The sequence below is a fragment of the Xenopus laevis genome, chromosome 7L (assembly GCF_017654675.1).
Source record: "Xenopus laevis strain J_2021 chromosome 7L, Xenopus_laevis_v10.1, whole genome shotgun sequence".
Lineage (NCBI taxonomy): Eukaryota > Metazoa > Chordata > Amphibia > Anura > Pipidae > Xenopus > Xenopus laevis.
In genome coordinates this window covers 80315054-80342008 of record NC_054383.1, presented here as the reverse complement: position 1 = coordinate 80342008, position 26955 = coordinate 80315054, and the positions used below count along the sequence as shown (strand labels likewise).

The 26955-nt window shown below is 36.7% G+C and overlaps 1 protein-coding gene across 3 annotated transcripts in view; it reads left to right on the top strand.

Moving 5' to 3' along the window:
- grik4.L (glutamate receptor, ionotropic, kainate 4 L homeolog) overlaps positions 1 to 26955 on the top strand; it is a 344981-nt gene that overhangs the window by 122005 nt on the left and 196021 nt on the right. For all 3 annotated transcript variants that reach the window (XM_041569223.1, XM_018225767.2, XM_041569222.1), the window contains exon 3: positions 23615 to 23745. In XM_041569223.1, coding sequence (XP_041425157.1) covers positions 23615 to 23745 — 131 coding nt within the window. The remainder of the gene's footprint in view (positions 1 to 23614; positions 23746 to 26955) is intronic.

The following is a 26955-nucleotide window of genomic DNA, read 5'->3' as shown; positions in this document are numbered from 1 at the left end:
TATATTTCTTAAAAAATGTCTTAACCTATATAGGTTTAAATGTCTATTAAAAGAGTTCCTACCACATCTACTAGTAGTAACCTATTGCATGTATGTATCACACTTCTATTTCTTCATATGTCCTTTATCTGTTTGTCTTTCTGCCTCCTTCTCGTTAGTTCTGTGTATTACATTTCCTCATAAAATGTGCATGTGTTATCTCACTCTTACTCTTACTTTTTTTGTTTGCAGTATTTATAAAAAGTAGGCTTTCTTTGTATCTACACTACTAAAATGTTAAAGCATTATCTCACAAACCCATGTCTTACTACTTCAACCTCCTGCTAACCTGTCTCTGTGCCTTACAGGGTTCTTCTTTTTATTCATCCCAAATGCTGCTGCATTGATAAAAACTGACACTTTTGTTCAGCAATTCCTACCGTCATAATGAAATCTGTTCTGCTGAATTGTACATCTACAGCAAATCACTAAGGGGCAGATTTATTATGCATCAGTATTTTTCAAAACAGTAAAAATTGCTTAATGCTCAGTAAAAACATTCCAGTACTGTCAGATTTACCAAACCCTTCTGAATCAATGATCTAATGATTTAAGTTTTATGCCATGTTTGTTAATTATCCTGGATAAACAATTTGGGTAGGTGTTAGAGCTCAGAGCTGCTTTTCAGCTCACTTACACCTCACAGAACAGAATGATGTCTAAGGCTCTGAATGGTTTGATATACCTGGTGCCACTAACTAACTCTCATGATTAGTGATGGGGGAATTTGTCCCATTTCGATTTGCCGAAAAATTTGCGGGAAAACGGCGAAAAAAAACCACAAAATCTAATTTTGACATCCACATCAATTTTGATGATTGTGTTAATTTTGACACCAGCGTTAAAGTCAATGGCTTTTCCGATTTTTTGACAAGGGCGAATTTTCGTGGCAATTTTGTGAATTTATTCGGCGGGAAAACAATGAAATTCACCGCAATTTCATGCCTTCCAAATGTATTCATCCATCACAACTCATGATCGTTTTATTAAAGATCATAACTCAATTGTGCAAAGTGAATTATAAGAAATCATATATATATTTATATAAATATATATATATATATATATATATATATATATATATATATATATATATATATATATATATATATATATGTGTGTGTGTTAAAAAAGACAAGTTATTTATTTGATCAACATTTCGGTCCTCACCAGGGACCTTTATCAAGATACATTAACTAATTAGTGAAAACATTTTATATACTCACCCACCAAACACCCACCACCAAACCACGCCTATATTTCAGGTGTGTGGATTAATCAAATCAACTGGTGTATGATAATCTCCTAAAGCTATGGTCTAAAAGACAAAATACATAGTGCTATATAGTTATACTCGTTTAGTGTATGTATTACAAAGTACTAAAAATGTTAAGATCACATAAAACACTGTATATATATATATGTGTATAACAAACCAAAGAGGAAGAACACCACTCCAAGGTCTTGTTTAAGGTGAAAAAAAGTTTATCCCAACGTTTCGGCTCACTGACTTGGGCTGTCTTCAGGAACATCTTCAGTGTTGTATTGTTTCACTTCCTGAAAACGGCCCAAGTCAGTGAGCTGAAACTCAACGTTTTTAAATTTTCACTTTTTTTTCACCTTAAAGAACCTTGGAGTGTGGTTCTTCCTCTTTGATTTGTTATGCTATGTTATAACCAGCACCCAAGCAGTTACCTACGGAGGATTGAGAGTGCATCACTATGGACTGTATATATATGTATATATACTGTATATAGTAACACACAGTATCAGCACTCTCCTGTTTATGAGAAAGTTTGTGGTGCACAGCCTTTGGGGGGATTGCCGGGTCTCTCCTCCTCCTCATACAAAAAAACACAGGTAGCACTCACTTAATCAAAATCGTGTATTAAATATAAAACATCAGACTACGTTTCAGGCATGCATCGTGCCCTTTATCAAGCCAAAGTTACACATAGTTTACAGGTGTGCAAGGTCAGGTGGTTTTAAAGAGAGATTATCAGGAAGTGACATCAGAGTTGAATGCATAATTGTAACCCCTACAGGTCAAAGTTTACATTATGTTTCATACATATTGCCCTTACCCTTCATGTGCTTATTTTAATCTACCATATCCAACATAGTTTGCAAGCACATTATATATTGATAGGCTCAGTTCCAATTGTATCTAATAGCATCAAGTTTTTTGTAACATACTCATAAAAAGATATAAATCATAATCTCTATTTAATCCTTTGGGCTGTAAGGAACCTAATTTGTGGATCCACCACACCTCCCTCTGTTTTAAACGGAGTTCTCGAGGGGGGATCATTTCCAGCACCATAAATCTGAGTTGGTCAGCACTGTGTCCTTTCTCCAAGAAATGCTTGGACACTGGCTGACTCATATTGCCTAGATTAATGGCAGATCTGTGTTGTGAGATGCGTGATTTGATCATCTGTGTGGTCTCACCTATATAGATGAGACCACATGGACAAATCAACACATATACAACATATTTGGAGACACAGGTGTAGAAGCCCCTCAAGTGGCCAACATACCCCGTCTCAGGATGGATAAAATCTTTCCCTTTATGTACATAAGGGCATTGATTACAATTGTAACATGGTGACATTCCTGTTGCTCTCTTGCCTAGGAAAGTATCAACTTCTCTAGTTTTTTTTCTTTACCTGAGCACTGTATGTATATATATATATATATATATATATATATAGTGAATAAAGTACCCCCTCTTGTAAAATATAAGGATATTATAAGTTACCGAGGAGTTTCATGACCATATAAAAACACGAGGCCGAAGGCCGAGTGTTTTTATACAGGTCATGGAACTCCGAGGTAACTTATAATATCCTCATATTTTACAACTGGGGGTACTTTATTAATTATAATACACAAATTTTAGTGAGTCATGTGACAGAAATTACATCACTACTCACCGTTTATAACTGATGACATCACTACTCACCGTTTATAAGGATATAATTTACAGGATATTCATGGCTTTTGTGTATTATATATATATATATATATATATATATATATATATATATATATATATATATATATATATATATATATATATATATATATATATATATATATATATACCTGTATATACATACAGTGCAATATAGAAAGTGGCCACTAATGCACATGTTCCACTAGGTATGTTTAGGTATTTTCTGAAATCACTCACGGTTTCTTTCATTGGGCAAAAGAGAGGAGGGGCACAGGGTAACCCCCCATATGTTTCCCTAAAACCTGTTCTTTTTAATCTAAGAAGTCTAGCTAATGCAACCGGCTGGGAGATTTAGGATTTAAGAGCTAACACAATGCTTTCGATATGTAACTCCAGTCTTGGCTATTAAAGGATTTTAAATGTCTAAAGCCAGAAGGCAAGATGGATTTTTTTCAAGTTAATAAATTCAATAAGATTATTTTTTTCATGTTGCCAGAGGCCTTTATAAAAGGTATTAAGTCAATTTGGTCCCTGACATCTAGTTTATAAAGGAATATATTGAGTAGGTCTGAGGATTCTTTGTTTTTTACAAGCTTAAGATCCTGGTCTAACAGCATGAATTTTTTAGAATAGTATCATTCTAGGGGTAAGTATAGACTGTTGCTCATCTCTATTCCTTGCAGAACTGGTTTGTAAAAATGGCAATTTATTTATTAGGACTTTTAACATTCAATACTTGAATTATTATTACAATTACAAATTCAGCCTGGGTTGTTCTTTTCAGTCGATTTGTTCAACTGTGTGTCTTTTATGCAGCTTCCCCATGTGTCAGTCTCCCATTAAGTCCGTGCTGTTCTTAATTTGTCTTAATTTGCTAAATCGTGTCACAAGGACTTGCACTTTGTAAATATTAATGTTGGTGGTTGGGGTGATCAATAGCAGGCTTTAGGTTTTTTTTCTTTAACGGTATCATGGAACTGTCTATAGTATAAGAACAGGGTGCAGGAAAATATACATTTTGTTGAGGCAGGCGATGCTAATGCACTGATGGGGTGGCATTTCAGCTCCTGTACAGATAAATAAAATAGATATCAATGGACAGTGGAGTCCATTGATATCTAGCTCAATGAGCTAGCTCTAATGCATCTGCTAGAAAAGGGAGCTTCCCCAAAAAGATATTTTAAACTGTATACTATATTAAACTCTGTCAATCAAAATCTGACTTTGACTCCTGCAAGAAGAGAGAACGGAGAAAGACAGATGCTGAGAGTGGGAGAGTGAAGAGCATCTTCATTATTTCAAAAACCATAACGATGTTTTAATTTATTTTATTTGTCAGCATGATGAAGCTTATATTAATTGTTTATTTTCATTAAAGTTCCCTTAACAATGTATTTGTTAGTTCCTCAACCTTACATTTTTCTTTATGCAGCTGCAACCAACACATTCGCACCCTGATTTCAACTGTTCTAATTGGCTGATTCCAGCTTGAGTGAGCAATTTGCAAGGCACTGAAAAGAACTTGACACTAATGAAACAAATACACTAATATACCATTTGTATCTCAAAAATGATAAGAAAGATATTACTACAACCTGATTGTTAAACAGAATTATTAATAAACCAATACATTTAAGAGGATTTACCACATTTCCATTTTAAAACGGGATGTCATTTCACAACCCACTGATGAAGGGATGAGTTAAAGCCAAATTTATTTTCAGACAAGGGAGCCATTGCTTAGAAAGGCCATCATTTGAGCCAAGCAGTGCAGTGTGATTGTAAATGACTTCACAGTGGGGATCCTCAGTTGTCAATTGGATGTTAAATACAAAAAAAAACAGTATAACAGGTATGGGATCCATTAACCAGAAACCCGTTATCCAGAAAGCTCAAAATTGTATCCAAATCCACATTTTTAAAAATGTTTTCCTTATTCTCTGTAATAATAAAACAGTATATTGTACTTGATTCAAAGTAAGATATAATAGATCCTTCTTGGAAGCAAAACCAGCCTATTGGATTTATTTAATGTTTAAATTATTTTTTGGTAGACTTAAGGTATGGCGATCCAAATTACAGAAAGATCCTTTATCTGGTTCGAGCATTCTGGCTAACAGGTCCCATATCTATATATAGCACATTTTTTTTAGCCACTATCAGTTTGTGATAACTAGATTTGTGGTTCTCTGCGTCTGCCAATTATTTTCATTCTTTTTTTGAAAACTAGTACTGACTGCATTCTGCAGTGCTTTAGATACAGCAAGCAACCTTCCATAGGGAGGATGGAGAAATGCTATTCATCAAATACAGTGGGGATACGCTGCTCTCTTGACTTAGCGCTTTTTCTAAACTGTTGAGAACTGTGTACTTCTCCTCCAGTAGGTTGTGCATTGTATACAGATTGAGGAAATGACGGGCTATGTTCTTTTAGGTTTCAGAGCAGTTTGCAGCTCCGGCATTGTCAGGGCTGGATTTCTTGTTTCAGTGCCATAAATCCGGTCCTAGGCATTGTCGAAGCATTGTGTTTCAACACAATCAGTTCAGGATCTATTATCCAGAATGCTTTGGACCATCGGTTTTCCGAAGCTCTCCTTTCCTAAAGATATTGGTCAGTTCAGGGATCAGGCAGGTTAGAAAATGTAATCTGCCAATGCAGATGATTCCCTTCAATTTAATTCCACATGAATAATAATTATGCTTTTTCTTTGCTCTGATTCTAAATTCAGTAATGTAATGAAATATTCTGACTGTGAACAGTTTTATGCAAAATATATTTATCTACATTGCTGATCTGTTGATTGATGTGTCATTCCTATTCATTCACTCTGTAAAAGCTGCTCATATATACTGTATGTCTTCTTTCCAGAATAGTAGAGGGCCCTGTGCAGTTCTTTTAAAGCTGCGTTGCTTTATTTGAGAAAGGAGCATGTCTCTAAAGTGAAGCAGAAACCTAATGTTGTTTTTCTTAAAGGACAAGGAAAGGCAAAAAAATAAAATCCCATTTTTACTTTCTTTAATGAAAAAGAAACCTATCTCCAATATACTTTAATTAAAAAATGTGTACCGTTTTTATAAGAAACCTGACTGTGTGCAGTGAAATTCTCCCTTCATTTACTGCTGTGGATAGGAATTGTCAGACGGTCCCTAACTGCTGAGCAGTGAAACAATAATACTTATGAACAGCAGGGGGAGCCCCCGCCTTACTTACCAGCCATGCAGGACTCAAGCAGCTTTGTTTATGACGATCCCTAAGCAGACCAGACCACACTGAGCATGTGCAGGGTCAAGGTCAGACAAAGTTATAAGATGACAGCCCCCTGTGGCCAACTTTGAAAGCATAAATCATTTGTTTGATTAGGCTTTGTGGTGCAGTAAGTTCATGCTTATGTTTAGTATACAAAATACAGCATTTCTAGCCTTGTTCTATTTTAGACTTTCCTTGTCCTTTAATGGCCAGTGGCTACAAGTCTTATGTAACAGTTATTATACAGAATATACCAGAACTGGATTATTATTATTTATAATGAATTCCACCCACTGGTAGGAGTATGAGAGGACAATTTAAAAGAAAAATGTAATTTTCTATTTATCTTTGCTCCTCCTAAAGCATCTTTTACCCTAGGCCCTGTGAACAGATATGAATTATCAATACCTTCCAGATAACTTTCCCATTGTGCCCATAGCATTGTGCCCATAAGTAGCCAAAATGCCATTACAAATACAAGATGATTCTTCAGTGATGATGCTTCACATGAGAACTATACCAGTCATGCTTTTATCTAACACAGAGATTAATGTGCAGTTTTGGCTTGTCTTTTTGATATTACACTGTTAGCAGAAATCAAGATAACGGACAATATGTAGGTGGTCAAAAATGTGTTGAATATCTTACTCAACCACTGCCTGAATAAAGTAAGAGAGCGAAGTGTTCACAAATAACAGGTAGGATCCTATTTGAGAATAATCTTATATGAAGTGGCCTGCTGCTTCTGGAGAGTGCGGGGAAAGTTTTATCAAGCAGTGTTCTTAAAGTATCCATCTATGATATTGTTGGACTACAGCCCCCAGTCTGATTATGCCTAGATAATATGTTACAGTATGATGGGAGATGAATTCCAACACCAATTTTTATGGAAGGTATATCTCCCCTTTAATTACCAATGTATTGCAGTGTGACACTATGGGACTGATTTATCAAAGGTTGAATGCTAGAGGTTTTTTTTTTTTCCACCTCGAATGACCTTGAAACTCGAATTGTATCTTACTTGCGTAGAAACGCGAATGGCAAAAACCCAATTCTACAAGTTCGAGTCCCACAACCTGAAAACTTGATAGTTTTTTTGTCTTTTGTTTTTTTTTTTTTAAAAAAAACCCCAAATTTGGGGTGGAGAGGGAAATCGCGTGACTTTTTGTCACAAAACAAGGAAGTAAAAAAAAATTCCCCTTCCCACTCGGGTTCGGATTCGGTTCGGTATTCGGCTGAATCCTTTGCTTAGGATTCGGGGGTTCGGCCGAATCCAAAATAGTGGATTCGGTGCATCCCTAGTTTTTATTCAACCAAAAATGTGAGTTTTGACCAAAACATACAACTCAAATACTCAAATTTTCATGGAAAAAACAACTTGAATCTTAATAAATCTGCCCCTATGTAAATAAGTGACCCCATACCTTTCAGTATTCAAAAATTTAATTTGTGACACATTTAGCCACAAGTACAATCACAAGTATGATCGTTCCTACCATGCCCTGCTTTAACTTAGTGCAGATTTTGGTGCATGATGCTCAAGCTGCAGCGGGCACTGGCACAAAGAAGCCCTGTAGCAATTATCTCGGCTAGGGTTGGATTTCAGGGCTATCTTTTTGTGCATTGTTCTATAGACACTGTTAGCTGCACTTTTTTGAACCTCCATCCCAGACACAAGTTACACATACAGTATTAGAGTGCAGTTTACTAGTCAGAGCAATATGTTGTGCTTTCGGTATCTGTCACAATAATTTGAGCCTGGTTACAGTAGATGCAGTTAAATTAGAGTTATATACAGCAATTTTGCACTAACATAGACATGGATATTGCCATGATATTTTCTGTGTAACAGTATGTTTGTTAACTAAATAAAGCTTACTTGGACATTATAGCAGTTCCTTTAGTTATATCTTGTCTGAGTGCTTGCAGCAAGCTTTTATAGACTATCACTCAGCCGCAGCCTGACCTCGATGCCCTTATATAAGGAATACTCACATTTAACCTGTCTATAATCTTGTTTGCCCATCAGTAGCTTTGCTGCGGTGCCATTGGGTCAGTGAGCTGCTTTCTGATTAGCAACAACATGCCCTTCTAATAATCTTAGGGGATTTGTATAAAGGTAAGGTTTGAAGTAAACTCTCCATTCCTATGTCTCTAGACATGCTATGTTTTATTTTCTTTCCGTCGTTCATCTATAAGGCTGCAGTACAGAGACCTTTAATAGCATTAACAGATCAAGGGGTAAAGTCTGAAAGACTCCACTTTCAGGCTGAACTGGGATTTTTTTTTTTTTACACAAACACGCACTTTTGCCTCAAGTGCTGTCATGTATAGAGGATTTTGCTTTGTTGGATAAGGTTATTAGCATAGTGCAAAATATTCCTATTCTGTAAATCACTTCCATAAAAAAAGTCACATTTCTCTGCTTTGGGCAGCTCAAGTAACAGCATCTGGAAATGCTAAACATAATAGAATCCAGTGTGAATAGTACCTGCTGTTGGTTGTGCTCACATATTTTAATCTTGTTCTAAATGAGCTTGCCCTTGCATTGAACACAGATTGCTGGGCCATATGGAGTTTACACATTAGGTAAAGAATAATGTGAATATATCATGTAAATATGTCATAGTTGCACCAACATATTCACAGTAGAAAAATTGTAGAATTTTTCTGTCTCTAACAACAGTTTTGCAAAAATGTTGCTAAAAGTGGCGTAGCTAATTTTATGTTTTTAGCAATATCTTGTCCTCAAAAAATATCTCCAGCACAATGAAAATATAGGGAAAATTTGTTTGGCACATTTGGCATATTATTTGGACTATATATATATATATATATATATATATATATATATATATATATATATATATATATATATATATATATATATATATATATATATATATATATATATATATATATATATATATATATATATATACACACTCTATACATTACATTGTGGAAGATGTGATCACACTTGCATACATCTTGACTGGTGTGTAACTAGCTATTAAAACTGTACTGTACTATGAGAGTAAACTTTCTCCTTTGCAAAATGCAGTTTCTGATCTATGTCATCTTGTACCCATCAGCCTCATATTTATAGATTTTCGCTCGTACTTGTCTGACTTCTTAGTGAGGATGGATATTACTTTCATCATAAACATTTTTACAAGTCCCATAAAGGAATTCTTTTTTTTGATCCCATGAGATGTTTCTCACTCATTGTCACTGAGGGATGCTTCGGGCTGCCTATTTGTGTAATATGTTAATATATTCTACAAGTAATTGTAATGTTTAACTTTTTCCTTCGAAAATCAGATATACGGTGAAACACATCTTATTTCATTTTAAAAAAATCAATCTCCAAACTCAGTGGGAGCTCTGCATAAGCCTCTACTTAGTTTTAATAACTCACTTGTGTCCTCAGAGATGAATCTAAGATTTCATTATTATTCTTTTTATGCTTTTTTTCCTTTAATTTCTTTCTGAAGTTTTTGTCACTAACCCAATATGTGCCACTGAAATTTCATGTCTGTTGCTTAGGTCCAGTATGTAAGTACATAAAATATACAAATACAGTAGGGGCTTACTGATCCACTTATTTAGCAGGTGGGAATTTGGAGCCCCACTGTTTTGTTTCTACTCACCATAAAGAGAGACAGAGACCGAGAGAGCAGGTGCTGTTTAAAGACCTCTTCCTGCTCATGGATATTCATATTTAACCTGTTAGCACAAAGAATAAAATAAATATCCAGAATGCTCGGAACCTAGGGCTTTCCGGATAGGGGGTCTTTCTGTAATTTTGGACAAGTCTACTAATAATAAGATAATTTAAGTCTACTAAAATGTCATTTAAAAATTAAGTAAATCGAAAAGGATTGTTTTACTTCCAATAAGGATTAATTATATCTTAGTTTGGATCAAGTAAAAGGTTTATACTGTTTTATTATTACTGAGAAAAAGGAATATGTTTTAAAATTTTGAATTATTTGTTTATTTTTGTTTTTTGTTTAAAACAATGTTTCAGTTTTTACTGAAACATTTAAATTGTTCACTAGAAATAGACGTTTTTTTCAATTACTTTCTGTTTTTAATTTTTTTGTACCTTTTTTTTTAAGTTTAATGTTACAGTCTCTGGTGATTCAGTCTGACAGCTCAGTAATTCTGGTGCGGATTCTGAACTGTAACAATTTGCTACATTAGTTGATACATTTCTCAGCAGCATTTGTGAAATATTAGCAACTTTTGTTTCAATTACAACAGCTGCCTTTAATGAGGGATTCTGTTCAGCAGGGCCAGAGATATAAATGGTATCAACTAAGGGGGTTATTTACTAAAATCCGAATGTATCTCATATTTTATTTTAAAAACCTAGACCAAACTTCCATGCTTAATTTGACCTTATTTATTAATAAAATAACCCAAATTAATCGGATCACGGAAACCCGAATCGCTCAAATTTTTCTGGTTTTTTTCCTGAATCACTACATTTTTTTTCCGAGTTTTTGCACGAATCCCCAAAAAAGTCGGATTTTCGGACTAAACCCAGCACAGACCACAAAAACTTCAAATTGAGTTAGCTGCCTCTCTCACTAACTTAGACATCTGAGGTTCTAGATTTTTGCAGCATCAGGGTATAATAAATCTATTTATTTAAATATCTTTTTTTTTTTAAACAAAAATTTTGAGTTTTTGCCTCAAAATGCCCGACCAGATAAATTCGAGGTTTCGTAAATAACCCCCTAAATGTATCATTTAGAACAGTTTGCCGAGTTTGTGACCCCCCCCCCATCCTCCCAGAAAGCTTTAGAAAGACCTAAGGAGATAGATAATAGAAAGTAATTGAAAAAAAGTCTTTATTTCTGGTGAACTAGCTGAAAAGGATTGAACTGAAAAAAAGTGTTGGAAGGTGAACAACCCCTTTAACCATACCTTATTATGAGATTTACAGGGTTTTATTTTCACTGAATTAAAGTCAAACCTTTGACCTTAACATTTGAAATAAAATATGTCGAGATTTGAGAAGCTAAAGTTGTAACGAAGACACAGGTACATTTATTAGGAAGGTCAGGTTCTGTTTAAAACCTGGGGACTTCATTAAGCAGGAAAGATAAAACTGGATGAAATAAGCTGTGTTTTGCTCTGTTTCGATTTGGTGAGAACTGCATGCACCATTTAAAGATTAATTGGACCAGAGAAGCTGATGCAAAGACATGTCAAAAATGGAAAAATTTTTTGCATTCGATAATAGTTTAATGAATAAATCATACATAAATCCCTGCTGGAAGTCTAGATCCGTCACAGAACAGAATGTCTTAATGATATGTATAATAACGGGGAAGGCTGTATGAAGTAGAGCAGAATAGGCAGAGTGTGTAAATAAGGTGTATTTAATCTTTTGTGGCAGTACTGTGTTATGTGCAGCGTTCGCTCTATGGGGTTAAACGTACCAATAACAAGTTTAATATACAAAGTATTTTGACAGTATTTACTATTAATATCCACAGCATGGAACAATCTAGTGGCGCTTTATAAATGAAATGAAATGATTCCTAAAGTAAAATCTCTTTGGAGCAGTACTGAATTGAATTATAAGCCCCTGTTTGGCAGCCTCCATTACTAAGGAACTTGTTTTTATAAAATATGTCACAGCTTCTTAAGGTGGCCATACAGGGGCCGATAAAAGCTGCTGACAGACCGTGTCGGCAGCTTATTGGCCCGTGTATGGGGACCCCCGATGGGCTTCACCGATCGAGATCTGGCTGAAAGTTGGCCAGATCTCGATCGGATGGGACGAAAAATCTCGTCGGATCGTGGCCGCATCTATTCGTTGATCTGACTGCCCATTACTCCGATCGTTGAGCCCTAGGATGAGCCCGATATTGCCCACCTCAAGGTGGGCATATCAGGGAGAGATCCACTCTTTTGGCGACTTCAGAATATGAAGCGACACGTGTGCCATGCCACAGGCGACTTTTCATTTTAGCCGGTGCAAGACAGAGGTAAGGCATTTGGGGAGATTGGTCGCAACAAAGACGAGGCGATTAGTCGCCAGGTGATTAAATCTCCCTAAATCGCCCAGTGTGACCTTACCTTAAAGCAGTGTTGCCCTGCACTGGTAAAACTGCTGTGTTTGCTTCAGAAACACTACTATTGTTTATATAAATAAGTTGCTGTGTAGTGATGTGGGCAGCCATTCAAAAGAAAAGCTCAGGTTACACAGCAGATAAGCTCTGTAGAACATAATGGTGTTATCTGTTATCCACTATTTAACCTGTATCATATAGCCTATTTTCAATTTCCACCATTGCTACACAAGCAGAATGTTTATATGAACTATAATCGTGTTTCGGAAGCAAACAGATCAGTTTTACAAGTGCAGGGCAAAAGTACATGATATTTTCATTACTTTAAAACACTTTCATTTTTTGGTGTTTCTGTTCCTTTAACTCAACCTTTAAGTCGCTCGCGTCACAACCGTCACGCATCAACATTATTCCAATTCCCATTGACTTTAATGCATGCGTCAAAATTGACACGAATGGCAGAATTGACAAGGGCGTCAACATTGAAGCAGGTGTCAAAATTCGCGTTTTTAAAATTTTTCACCGTTTCACGAATTTTGCGGGAAATTTGCAAATTTTTTGGTGAAGCAAAACGGGACAAATTTGCCCATCACTAATCATAATAAATTATCAAAACAGTACAAGTCAAATAATATCTGCTATGGAAGCTGATACAGCAAGACTGATTAATAATCGGAATATTCAGACTGCACTGAGTCTGCGGATATGAATCTCTACACAGTCGCTGGCTGCTCTACAAGGAAACAAACAAAGTTGCTCAAGTTCTGGGAAGTAAGGTGGGGGCCTGCCATTTGAAACAATGCCTGTTATTTTAAATAGTACCTCAATAAAGTCATCTTTTTGATTTCAACCTCCATCTACTGATTGCTTTCTCAACCACTGAACCCCAAGCATATGATTACCACTGGAATGGAGACCAGTAAGAGGAAGTCGATACGGCAAGGAGAGGGCACAATGGAGGAGTGACCTAGGGACGAGGACATGTGATTTTCCCTCTCTTCTTCCTTGTGTTCCATTCCAGAGCTCACCCTTACTTACACAATGTAAGTCATCTCATTGAGAACATATTGAGATTTTCAGCCAATATTACACTGTAATCAAACTTTGTGCCCCAAGAATTTGACCACAATATTCTTGTACCTGGCTGCGAGTATCTTATAGTTAGGGGGAAAACCACCTAGGTAAAGAGAAAAAAATTCTGGCTTCCTATAAAACAGATTTCTTGCTAAAGAGTATTTCTCAAATATTTGCTTTGAAGCTCAGAAAAATGTAATCACGGCTGTCAGTGGAGTTTTTATGAGGGTTTTATTCAATTTTTAACACAGCTGAGATAGCAATGAAACATAAAGGCTATATGTGCCCTGTAATAGTTTGCTCACCAGGATAAACATTTTCCCACAGTTACATTTTCATTCAGAACATATAGTTGTCCATTAAGGTAGACAGAGTGGAATGTTTGATATATACACCAGCTGCCCAAATGATTTCAGTTTATGCACTGGACATTTTAAATATCTGATTCATGGGGGGAGATGGGAATCTGGCACAAGAAACCAATTTAAATGCCTACAGAGAGAAAGAGAGAGCTGCAAAACAAAAAGAAAAGCATAAGAAGCAGTGAAAGACAAATATGTTTTAAACAAGTCTTATCCATATTGGTGAGACAAATCTAGAGGAAAATGAATAATGAGTACCTTTGTTGCCATACATTTCCAAGCAATGAGCCAAGGTAACCCTTACAGTTCTGTTACAGTGGGAGCCTGCTGTTCACTAGCATAGTCTGTCTGACTAAACCATCAGTTTCGAGGGGTGTTTAGCAAGCGATATGATTTTATTTCATTATAAGCATCTTGTCTATTTATGCCAAGACCAAATTCATCAAGAATATTACAATCCTGCACTATTTTCTGTGGCTGAAGCTGTAAGGAATTAAGCTCATACCGGGAATGTACTTATTGAATGTTAATGTTACAGTCTGTGGAGGATTTGTGCAGTTTATTTTCCTACATTCTGGTAAGTGCTTTGCTAATGAATGAACGGATATTAGAGACGGTTTATCAAGCAGATTGCTTCCAAAGTATGAAGTTACCAGGGAAAGCAAAAATGATTCTGTCACAACTGGCTGCATTTTAATATATATGCCTCAGCCCTGCTTCCTTGCTGTGAGCAACAAGTGAGTTATACGATGCACTCCAAACATCCATACATGTATCATATTCAGTGATTTAACAAGCCCAAGTGTCACATTCAGAGGGAAAGGTGCTTTGTAAGTTTAGCAAAGCCTGTTTTTTTAATAAAGCAATGGACATAGATTATAATCGCTACCTTCTTCTTCGTGTGTCACTTAGGGTATTGAGAGACATAGCAGTTTATTGCCAGTGGGAGCAACGTATCTGAAAATAGCTTCTAATGAAGAACGGAGATTGCACATGTAAAGAGAAAATGTGGGCAACAAAACACTACTTCTGTGATTGCCCTTTAGTACTTAACCTTGTACAGGTGTAGAATCCATTATCCAGAAAGTTCCCAATTACGGGAAGGTCATCTCCCGTAGACTCCATTTCCATAAAATATTTAAAGAATGTTCTCTTTAATAATAAAACAGTACCTTGTACTTGAACTAAGCTAAGATATTCGTTTTTTTTTAACTTAAACTGTATTTGGTTTTAACAGGTAAGTTTGCATACATTGCAGTTTTTCTAAAAGGAGAACTAAAGCTTTACTAAAGAGGAAGGCTAGAAATGTTGTATATTGTGTTTTGGGCTTCTGTATCAGCCCAAGGCAACCACAGCCCTTTAGCAGGGAAGATCTGTGCCCCTAAAGATGCCCCTGTAGCTCCTCATCTTCTTTTCTCCTGATTTACTGCACATGCTCTGTGCTGCTGTCACTTACTGAGCTTAGGGACCCACTGACAATATACAGTACACATAGAATAGAAATGTCACAATATAAGGCTGATTAGTAATTAATACAGATAATTACTTCATGGCAGCACAGAAACCAGTGCATCTAGCATCAGAATTTAATAATCAGCCGTGTAGCATCAACTTATATTACAAGCCAACCTCATTTGCTGCTTGATAATTTGTGACAACCCCTAAATTTCAACAGCTGCTCAGAGCCCACTGAACATGTTAGTGTCACAGACACTTTCCAAGATGGCGACTCCCTGTGACAAGCTTGAAGTCCTGGATCATTGCTGCTATTGAGAAGCTGAGACTTTAGGCTGGTGCAGTAGGTTCAGTATATAAAATATGACATTTTTAGCCATATCCATTTTTAGAATTTAATTTTCCTTTAAACAAACGATATTATTAATCCTGATTGGTGACAAAACAATCCTATCGGATTTAGTTAATGATAGACTGGATAACAGTTACCATACCTGTATTATTAATTAATTAGGATAGGGACCTCTGCCATCTGGTCTGAGATGGCGGAAACTCAACTTATAGAGGTATGTATATAAATAGTGTTGTGACACTATGGTCTCGTCTCTATATAGCTTCACCCACTCATTTTTTAACACAATTGTTGACATTCTGAATGTAGTGCACTGGGTTATCAACTAATGGGTCTAGTTAGGAAGCCCAATATTTAGCAGTGTTACATATCCTTGCATTGATGCTATCTAGAAATAACTAAGCTTTTACTAGGGCACAAGTATGGCTTCACTACACAATAGAATGGGAAACAGTTTAACTGATAACTTTGCAACCTCTGGTGGGATCTTTCCTTAAGATGGCCATACACAGCCCAATGCTCAAGGTGTCTGTCCAATTGGATAATAGACAGCTACTATATGACAGCCATATGAGTACATGGCCACTTTCTATTGTTCTGTTTGTTGGTGCCATGGGATGGTAAATTCCTCCTTGTGTGCCATGTAATGTCAACACAAATTTGTTATTCCATTGCTTCACTGGACCTTTAAGTAATGCAATTAGTAGCTTAATTCAATTAGTTTGTGAAAACCCTCCTATGTCCCCCTATAACTCATCATTTTCCTACCAACTGCTGTTCATGGCATTGATCTTTCAGGCTATATAAGGTGTAGACTGCTGTATATTGCTGTAACTTTATTTGAAAAACAATTCATTGGTCATCAAGTTGCCATCCTTATATTTCAGCCTAAGACAATTACTATTGGACTGCAGCTTTCCAATCAATAACAGCAAACCTCAAGCAACCATGGCACATAATTGAAATTTAAAAGTAAATGCTAAAATTGACCAGCAATTATCTCCTTCCTTGGCTCTTAAAGCATTTGCTCTTCATCTGTCTGGCTAGGAAATTAATGGTGCAGTGATGGTGGGCCATGGGTCAGCTTCATTAATACTGATGATTTGGGAGAATGGGTAATGTTACATGGGGGGACTTTCTCACTACTCTATAAATACAATGCAACTTGTAATTATAAGCTTGTGAAGGCCCTATAATTCGATATGTGCTGCTTACAATAACAACAGCTGCAACACAATCAAGCAACAATAATTTATAATAACACATTAGTCTTTTGTGTAATATGTGTTTAAAGCATCTGCAATATAAAAAGGGGCAATGGCATCAAACAATTATTTTATCTCGTTTACATGAAAAATATAGGTTTAAGAAAGACTCTTAAAGAACTTTTGTGATGGCATTTCATTATTCTCATTGCAACAAATGAGTGTAATCCCTGACTAGTGGAAAGTATACCTATGCTAGTAAAGAATGGTTTTTGACCCATCTTTTAGGATTAAGGCTATATGTGCTTAAAGAATATGAGCTTTACTTATTTACTTGATACATTAAAATAACATTTTATATATGGTAAAGTATTAATAATTTGCAAAACTGCAATTAATGCCATGAGATATTGTTAAATATATCAAGCGGCAACAAAACTCTCAAGTTAAGCAGCAGAATAGACTGTTAGAGTTCTGTAATGCACCTGCAGGCTTCCTCAGGAATGCAAATCACTCACTACTGTGGGTCATTCCGCTAATTTGTTTGTCCCCAGATAGTCATTTCAGCAGTATTATTTCCAACCGCTTTCAGAAATCACAGAATTGGTACATATGTAGACCTGGGAATAACACCATTATTGTACAAAGCAGCGCTTTAATTAGTGATCTGCTCCAGTACTATATCTGTGGGGGATCGGATTAGAGAGAGAGAGAGAAAGAGAGGTTAAAAATGATGTTAACGTGCCAGAAATAAAGCACATTGTACTTTGCTGTGGATGATATGTAATCTTTTTCCTATAATTAGTAATATACTTGGTGATTAATTGAAATACCCATATGGTCTTACCATCCACCCATATGTTTTCTGTTTAGATTACTGAAAGTGTAAATAATTGTATTAAGAATTACATACAGTCAACATGTCATTATTAAGATAATGTCACAGAATAACTTCTGCACCTGATCATCGGTAATTAACTATTCAGATAGAATATTTAGGCTGAACTAAATCCTGCAATGATCTTAAAGGTGACTGAAAACTATCAAAACCAACAGTGCTTCTTTATTGTGATACCTTTTACATTTTTGTTGATTTGAAAGAAACAAAAATGACTTAAAATACATTTCTGTTGCTTGCGGGGTTTAAATGAGCAGTCTACCTATCATAATTATGCTGTATACAACACAGGAGAATGTTTGATCATTCAGATCAGTCACACTAATATCTTATGTGAAACCGCAAAAATGAATGCATTATTTAACTTATGATATACAATATTCTGAAACAAATTCAATTTCAATTTTACGTCTTCATAACTTGGCCAATAGGCTGCTACAAAGTATTGCAAATGTTGGGCAAAATATTGAAGGCAACATGGACAGTTCTTCCTATTAGTGTCTATATCATTTGAAAGTTTAGTGAAAATGTAGTGGATCCATCAACATGCAGGAAAATAGAATATATTAAATATACCAGGCAGGAATGGGAGTAGGGATGGGTCGAAAGTAGCATTCCAACAAGTTTGCATTATCTTAATTTCCTGTTTTTATATAGTATTTGTCTAGTGACACCAAGGGAAACCACCAGAAACTCACCATCTGCTCTGTGAACCATATTAGGGACTTATTTATCAAAATTTGTGAATTTACATTTTTTATGTTAAAGAAAACCTTGAAGGCAGCACAGTTGCATTCTACTCAACATTTTCCATTTTTCAAAACAACAAAAAAATCTAATTATTTCTTTGCTTTTTTTTTGCTATGACAGCTCCCATTGACTTCTACATGAGCTTGCCAGCTTTTAGATGCCAAATTTTTACATTCAGGTTTTTGTACTTCATAAATCATGAAGATTTGATTCTTGGAAACTTAAATTTGAATGTTACTAAGTCGGCACTTTCGTGTCAACAACATGAGGTACTGTACAACTTTATATTTATCTACTACAGGTATGGGACCTGTTATCTAGTATGTTTGGGGCCTGGGGTTTTCCGGATAATGGAGTTTTTCCATAATTTGAATCTTCATACCTTAAGTTTACTAGAATATCATGTAAACATTAAATAAACCCAATAGTTTTTGCCTCCAATAAGGATTTATATCTTAGTTTAGATCAAGTACAAAGTACTGTTTTATTATTAAGCTAAAAAAGGCAATCATTTTTAAAAATTCTGATTATTTGGATAAAATGGAGTCTATGGCAGACAGCCTTTCCATAATTTGGAGCTTTCTGGATAATGGGTTTCCAGATAACGGATCCCATACCTGTATAACAGAAAGTGTCCGTATAGGCTGCACTACTTCAACTATGTAATGGTACCTACTGTAGGTAACTGTGCAAACGAGGTGTAGAGTAATTTTTTCCACAAATAAACCTTTTTATTTCACTTAATTTGCTGTTCATGAAATTCCTGTGAGTGGCGTCACCTTCTTTACGTTTGTACTATAATACATATGTCACTTGTGACACATCGCCATGACAACATAGAGCAGAACTGCCAGCTGTGGACCATTTTTATTTAATTGTGGGATATAGGAACTACTGTGAGTATAGCACAATCCCGCATTTTCTCCAATTATAATTTACTTGAACTCCTGACCAAAAAATTATGGTGTAGCGACCGTTGTCTTGAGAATAGTCTTGCTTTATTGTTTATTGTGGCCTTGGGCTTCTTCACCCAGATCAACACTTGTCTGTGACATGTGCTGCTAGTAATGTTTTTTTTATAAAGGAAAAAGCAGCAACATTATTATACTAACAACGGTTTAAGCAAATGCTTCTTATAAATTGGATATGCCTTTGCTTTCACACCTCACTGGGGAAAATGACTTCCTGTAGAACATAATAGCAGAATAACTAAAGGATATCTGCTTCTAGAAGCACTGATATTTCTTTTCTTATAAGGTTGATGGATGCTGCCACCATAGCTCTTTGTCAAATTGCCCCTGGTATTTTTTATACAGATAAATAAAAAATAATTTTTTGTGGTCACCAGCTTTTTAAGTGTTGTAGAAAGGCCTTTGATAATAATGGTTGTATAATTCTTTGTTTTGTGAGAAATGATGTGCAACATATTATAGGAACATTAAAGGGGAATTAGCTATTGGAGTTCTAATAATGGTTAGGGTTACATAGCATCGCATACACTGGATCCCACAGATAGCTAGTATGGCTATTGACATCAAAAAAGCTCTGAGCTAAAATATCCAATAATCTTTTGTCTTGATTATGTCTCATGATCCATGGCAGCACTAATTCATACACAATGATGTATCCCAACACACATTCCGAACAACCAGACATTCTATAAGAAATGATGAAAGTTTCTCACAATAAATGGAGCAGTGTTGCTGTTTGTATAGTTTGATTTCTTTCTTCTAGTATAGTTTCAGGACACGATCTTTTATATCTAATCCTTCATCAGTGCAAATCAATGAATATGAATTGCAAAACCTCCTAATATTTCTGCTGTACACAATAAATAAAAATGTCATCTCTGCATAGTAATCACATCATTCTGTTACATGACACAGGCTATGAATCTTGCCAGCATAAAATTGTTATTTTAGATAAGGAAAGTCTGAGAGTATAAGCACTGAAACAGTAAAACTTATGTTAAAACTAGCAGGTGGGCTTATTGTACATAAAGCCTCTTAGTAGGAATGGCAATGGCTGGGAACAAAGCACAGAGCTTGATACACGCTTATAAAAAGCCATGGATCAATATGTCTTTGGTTTCAGAAAAGACAGACAAGCTGGCAAGACATTGTCACTTGTTGTGTATTCCTTGCAAGTTCAGGCTTGTGAACACAAGACCTAAAGGAGTTTATAAGCCACAAGGCATGTGCTTGGGATGTAATGGCATAAAACAGACTTAAGCAGCAACACAGAGAATGTAAGGTCATGCTGGAAGTCTCAGGGGAAATGCTCTAATAGATACAAGGTGTAGGATTAAACTTGAAGATAAATGGTATAATTTTAGGTTAGGGGCAATGAAGTGTTATCAGCATTGGAGTGTATGAGATGCAAGCTCTGGCTATACAAGATGTGCTCAGTCAGTCGTCAGTATAGATCTGGCCATGGTCCTGTAACACAAGGTTCCTGCTGGGGAATGACTCAAGAGAGGAAGACTGAATAAAATGTGTGTAAGTTAAAGGGGGACTATAATGCAATTTGTATGTGACTTAAATGTTCATGGGTATTGATTGAACAAAAATGTGATTAACAGAATACATTGTATTTACATAGTAAGTAAGGTTGAAAAAAGACACACGTCCATCAAGTTCAACTTTTTTTTTTTTTATCTGCCTCACTGCCAGTTGATCCAGAGGAAGGCAAAAAAAACCCATCTGAAGCCTCACCACTTTGCCTCAGAGGGGGAAAAAATTCCTTCCTGACGCCAAAATGGCAATCGGACCAGTCCCTGGATCAACTTGTACTATGAGCTATCTCCCATAACCCTGTATTTCCTCACTTACTACAAAGCTATCCAACCCCTTCTTAAAGCTATCTAATGTATCAGCCTGTACAACTGATTCAGGGAGAGAATTCCACATCTTCACAGCTCTCACTGTAAAAAACCCCTTCTGAATATTAAGGTGGAACTTCTTTTCTTCTAATCGGAATGGGTGACCTTGTGTCAGCTGGAAAGACCTACTGGTAAATAAAGCATTAGAGAGATTATTATATGATCCCCTTATATATTTATACATAGTTATCATATCTCCCCTTAAGCACCTCTTCTCCAGCGTGAACACCCCCAATTTGGCCAGTTTTCCTCATAACTAAGATTTTCCATACCTTTTACCAGCTTAGTTGCCCTTCTCTGTACCCTCTCTAATACAATAATGTCCTGTTTGAGTGATGGAGACCAAAACTGTACGGCATATTCTAGATGAGGCCTTACAAGTGCTCTATACAGTGGAAGAATGACCCCCTCCTCCCGTGACTCTATGCCCCTTTTAATACAGCTCAAGACCTTATTTGCCCTTGATGCTGCTGACTGGCATTGCTTGCTACAGCCAAGTTTATCATCTACAAGGACTCCAAGGTCCTTTTCCATAATGGATTTGCCTAGTGCAGTCCCATTAAGGGTATAAGTGGCTAATTTACTTTTGAAAGGTTTTGTCTGTTTATCTCTAAGCAAAATACTTCTTGGTAGCAGTAATCGTATTGTATATGAGTAAGATTTTCATTCTATGGGTGTATAAAAAGCCATGAATGGCATATATCCCATTCATAGGCACTAATAATCATTGTATTTTAAAAGCTTATCTGCTACATGCTATGGAAGTGTGGGCATATAGAAATGGAAACACATACGTTTATCAGTGCAGAGTAACTGTTCAATATATCTTTGCATTGTTGTGTTACTCACCCTTCAATTTATTTGGACATGAAGCCTGCTGGTTTTACTGGCTGCATATATTTTCAGCCTGATTACAACTAATAGCACTTAAAGGTGGTTGATCACGGTAGTGATGTCGATTCCATTCGTTTATGCTCCAAATAATGAAAACACAAAATCAATAAAATTGAGAAAACATTACCACGAGTTGATCTGAATATGACAGAACAGAATGGCAAATCCTTTAGTACTCAAAATCATGGACATGGTACTAAACGAACATACTGTACATTTAGACTACAAATTTAGTTACCATTTAAAAGCATGCAGTTTGGTACAGTACATTAAGACTGTTTTGGCTTTCATTGCTCTAGTAAAATGCCTGCCAATGATTGAAATGGAGCTACAGTATTTTTGCTGCTGCTGAATGGCATAATCTATGTGGTGCAGCAATAAACTGAATGCACATACTGTTCTCCACCTTTTACTTTGGAGTGATTAAAAAATGAAATGACCAAAAAAAGTAATTAAACTATGTGTTCATCTCATTTTTCTAAGCCCTGATTATAGTTTACCATAAACATATCCTGATTGCTTTATATCCCCTTTATCCCCCCATTGCATATTGCTGTTTAATTACATTAAATCTCTCATTTGGCAGGTTGGCCTTTATCCTTCATGCACTATTACTTTGTACACATCCTTATGGATACAATATTAAAATAACTTTATAGATCTAAGTTGAGGGCATATTTATTTAGTATTTGTTTCATTATAAAGGGTGTTTTCAAAACTCACAATTTCGGATTAAAAAACAACAATATTTTCAAGATTTATTATACCCCGACCCTGGAAACAGCTCGAATTTTAAAAATACACCATCTGAGGTCATGTAGGAGTCAATGTCAGAGGTCCCTTGAACCATTTGAACATGTTAATAGCCTTCATGACGTTTGAGTTTTTTTCAGAGGGTTTGGCCCAAAAACTCCATCAATTCGAGTGATTCAAATTTTTGGGTTTCACAACTCACTGAATCTAGTTTTTTCCATTCGAGATTTGTTGTGAGTTCATCTGAGGTATAAATAACATCCGACCTTTGATAAATAACCCCCTAAATGTCACAACTGTATTTACTGATTAATGCTAGAACACAAATACTGGAATACAATATTTCATATTTGAACCTAGAGTAAATAAATCTTTTGTGTGGGGCTCATATAGTGTACACATAACACTAGATACCCTTTAACTTTCTCTACCTTATTACCGCCAATAATTGAACAGTATCATAGATTATTTGGACAGGTTTCTAATATATATCAGAAGAATAAGACGTATACCAGGAAACAAAAGTACACAGATCACTGCACATGTATTTTCCCGAAATGGATTTGCTAGTTATAATTTTTTTGAATTTGGGATAGAAAAGCAACCAAATTATTTGCTCAATTATAAAATGTTCTTTCTATCCTGTTTTGCAGAGAGTTATGTCATGCCCAGACTACCACAGGGCTCCATGACGATTTGTGGAAGATGCCCCGTGTCCTGGCGCCTATGGTGCTCGTTCTCCAGTGGCTGATGCAATCTGCTGGTAGCCCCTCCCTACGCATTGGTAAGCATATAGGTTTTTTTATCATCTGTTGCTTGTTCCTACCACAGCCTTGTAAACAACATTGGATCTGAACTATTTGTTTATTTTAATTATTTTTGTTAAAGTTATGAAAGATGGCTCAAACATACTGGGCTGTATATTAATTGAATATACTAAACTGATTCAATGTCTGAGTACAATGTCTGAGAAATTGTCCTTCAAGATTAATGGCTGGCTTTACAACTTGATCATTAGTAGTGAGGTTAATGATGCATTTCATTTTACATATATTTCTCCAGTGATCAGTGTGGTCCAGGTAATTTGATGTGATTCCACACATAGACACAGCTACAGGTCCCTTTAAATGCTTTCATTATTAAGCTGGACAAACATATGGGATGATTTATCAAAAGTTGTCATGGATCAATTAATTCTGATTCATTATATACATATTTGGGATTTTTTATATTTTATTATTCCAAATAACAAATCTGATCTTCTTAGATCATGTAACGTTCGGTATCCCACAACCCAGAGTAAACCCCAATGTCCCGGGCTCGGCTCACGCTTCGGCCTATAACCGCCGCCTTTCACGTCGGGTGGAGCCCTCCGCTACTCGGATGCCGCCAGGACTTAATAGTGAGGAGACTGAGGGAAGAACTCTGGGCGAGCAAGGGAACTAAACGTAGAGTTAACAAAGTCCAGGAACGGGCCGAGTCAAAACCAATCGGAATGCGGTACAAAATCGGTAAACAGCAGAGTGGTCGAGGTCACAGGCCGGGTCAGCAACTAACAGGGTCGAAGTACAGAAACGGAATCCAAAGAGTAGTCGGGAACAATCAACCTGTGAACCAAAAATTCGGATTGACCCTCAACAGAAATAGGAGGGGGAGGAGAATTCTGACGTACCACTCTAGCAGGTCTCAACAGAGATACATGGAAGGAATTAAAAATCTTGAGTTCGGGGGGAAGATTTAACCTGACAGTACATGGGTTGATAACATCAGATATAGAGAACGGACCAATAAACTTGGGACCCAGTTTGGCTGAAGGGACTTTCAAAGAAATGTTTTTGGAGGACAGCCAAACCTTGTCACCAACCTGATACACAGGAGAATCCCTCCGATGTTTGTCTGAAGCCCTCTTCTGAGCAGCTACTGCAGAAGATAAGGACTTCTGAACCTCCTGCCAAGTCTTGGAAAAATCCTCCACAAAGGAATTAACAGCAGGAAGATCACAAGAACCTGAAAATGAAAAAACTCTGGGATGAAGACCAAACACTGTGAAAAAGGAGATTTGCCAGTGGAGGAATGAATGGCATTGTTATAGGCAAATTCAGCCCACGGAAGAAAATTAACCCAAAGTGCCTGATTGCAGGACACATAACATCTAAGATATTGTTCCAGAGTCTGATTTGTCCTCTCAGTCTGACCATTGGTCTGGGGATGATATGCGGAAGAGAAAGACAGATCAGTACCCATTAATGAACAAAAAGCCCGCCAGAATTTGGACACGAATTGAACCCCCCTATCCGACACAATATTGAGAGGAGCCCCGTGAAACTTAAATATATGGACAATGAAAAGTTCAGCTAGAGTCTTGGCAGAGGGAAGGGCAGAAAGAGGAATAAAATGAGACATTTTACTAAAACGGTCCACCACTACCCAGATAACAGTATGCCCCTTCGATGGAGGTAATTCTACAATGAAATCCATGGATATATGAGTCCAAGGTCTCTCAGGAATAGGAAGTGACTGCAGCAACCCTTGAGGTAAAGATCTAGATGGCTTAGATCGTTGGCAGACTGGGCATGACTCAATATATTTGGCAACGTCTTGTCTTAAAGTCGGCCACCAGAGAGTACGAGACAACAAATCGCAAGTCTTCGCACAACCCGGATGACCAGCCACTTTAGAATCATGAGTCTCGTGAAAGACTGCTTCACGTAAATCGCTAGGAACAAACAACTTGCCCACAGGAATATCAGGAGGGGAATCTACCTGGGCATTCGACAAGGAGGTAGAGAGATCCGGACTCAAGGCTGCCACAATCACCTCCTTAGGAACAATAGAAACTGGTTCCAAATCCTCCCTAGGCTTGGAGACAAAACTTCTAGAAAGGGCATCTGCTTTCAAATTCCTTTCTGCAGGTCTGTAGGTGATGAGAAAATTAAAACGTGAGAAAAACAATGACCACCTGGCTTGACGAGGGTTTAACCGTTTAGCAGATTCAATGTACAACAAATTTTTATGATCTGTGAACACAGAAACTGTATGCTTGGCACCCTCAAGGAGATGTCTCCATTCCTCAAATGCCAATTTAATGGCCAATAATTCCCTATTGCCAATATCGTAATTGACCTCAGCAGAGGAGAATTTTTTTGAGAAAAAGGCACATGGGTGAATTTTACCAGAGACAGGATGTCGTTGAGATAATACTGCTCCGGCACCGATCTCAGACGCATCCACCTCAACAATAAAAGGCAAAGATGAGTCTGGATGCCGGAGAACTGGAGCAGAAATGAAGGCCTCTTTTAAGAGGCTAAAGGCCTCAACAGCCTCAGCAGACCAAATACTAGGGTCAACCCCTTTCTTAGTTAAAGCAGTAATTGGGGCCACCAATTTGGAAAAATTCAGAATAAATTGCCTATAGTAATTAGCGAACCCTAAAAATCTCTGGATCGCTTTCAAAGAAAGGGGTTGTGCCCACTGCTGAATTGCTTGGACTTTAGTGGGCTCCATCTCAAGACCAGTTTGGGAAATAATATATCCAAGGAAGGGTACAGCAGAGACTTCGAAGAGACATTTCTCAAGCTTAGCATACAGATGATTCTGCCTTAACCTGGATAGAACCTCCCGAACATGAGCACGATGGGAAAACAAATTTGAAGAAAAAATTAGAATGTCGTCTAAGTAGACAACGACAAACCGACCCAAAAGATCACGGAAGATATCGTTAACCAGTTCTTGAAAAACAGCGGGGGCGTTACACAGACCAAATGGCATTACCAAGTATTCATAATGCCCATCTCTGGTATTAAAAGCGGTCTTCCACTCATCCCCCTCCTTTATCCTGATTAGATTATAGGCACCCCTTAAATCCAATTTGGAAAAAATAACAGCCCCCTTCACTCTATCAAAGAGTTCAGAGATTAAAGGGAGGGGGTAACGATTCTTGACCGTGATCTTATTTAACCCTCTATAATCGATACAGGGTCTAAGAGTCCCATCC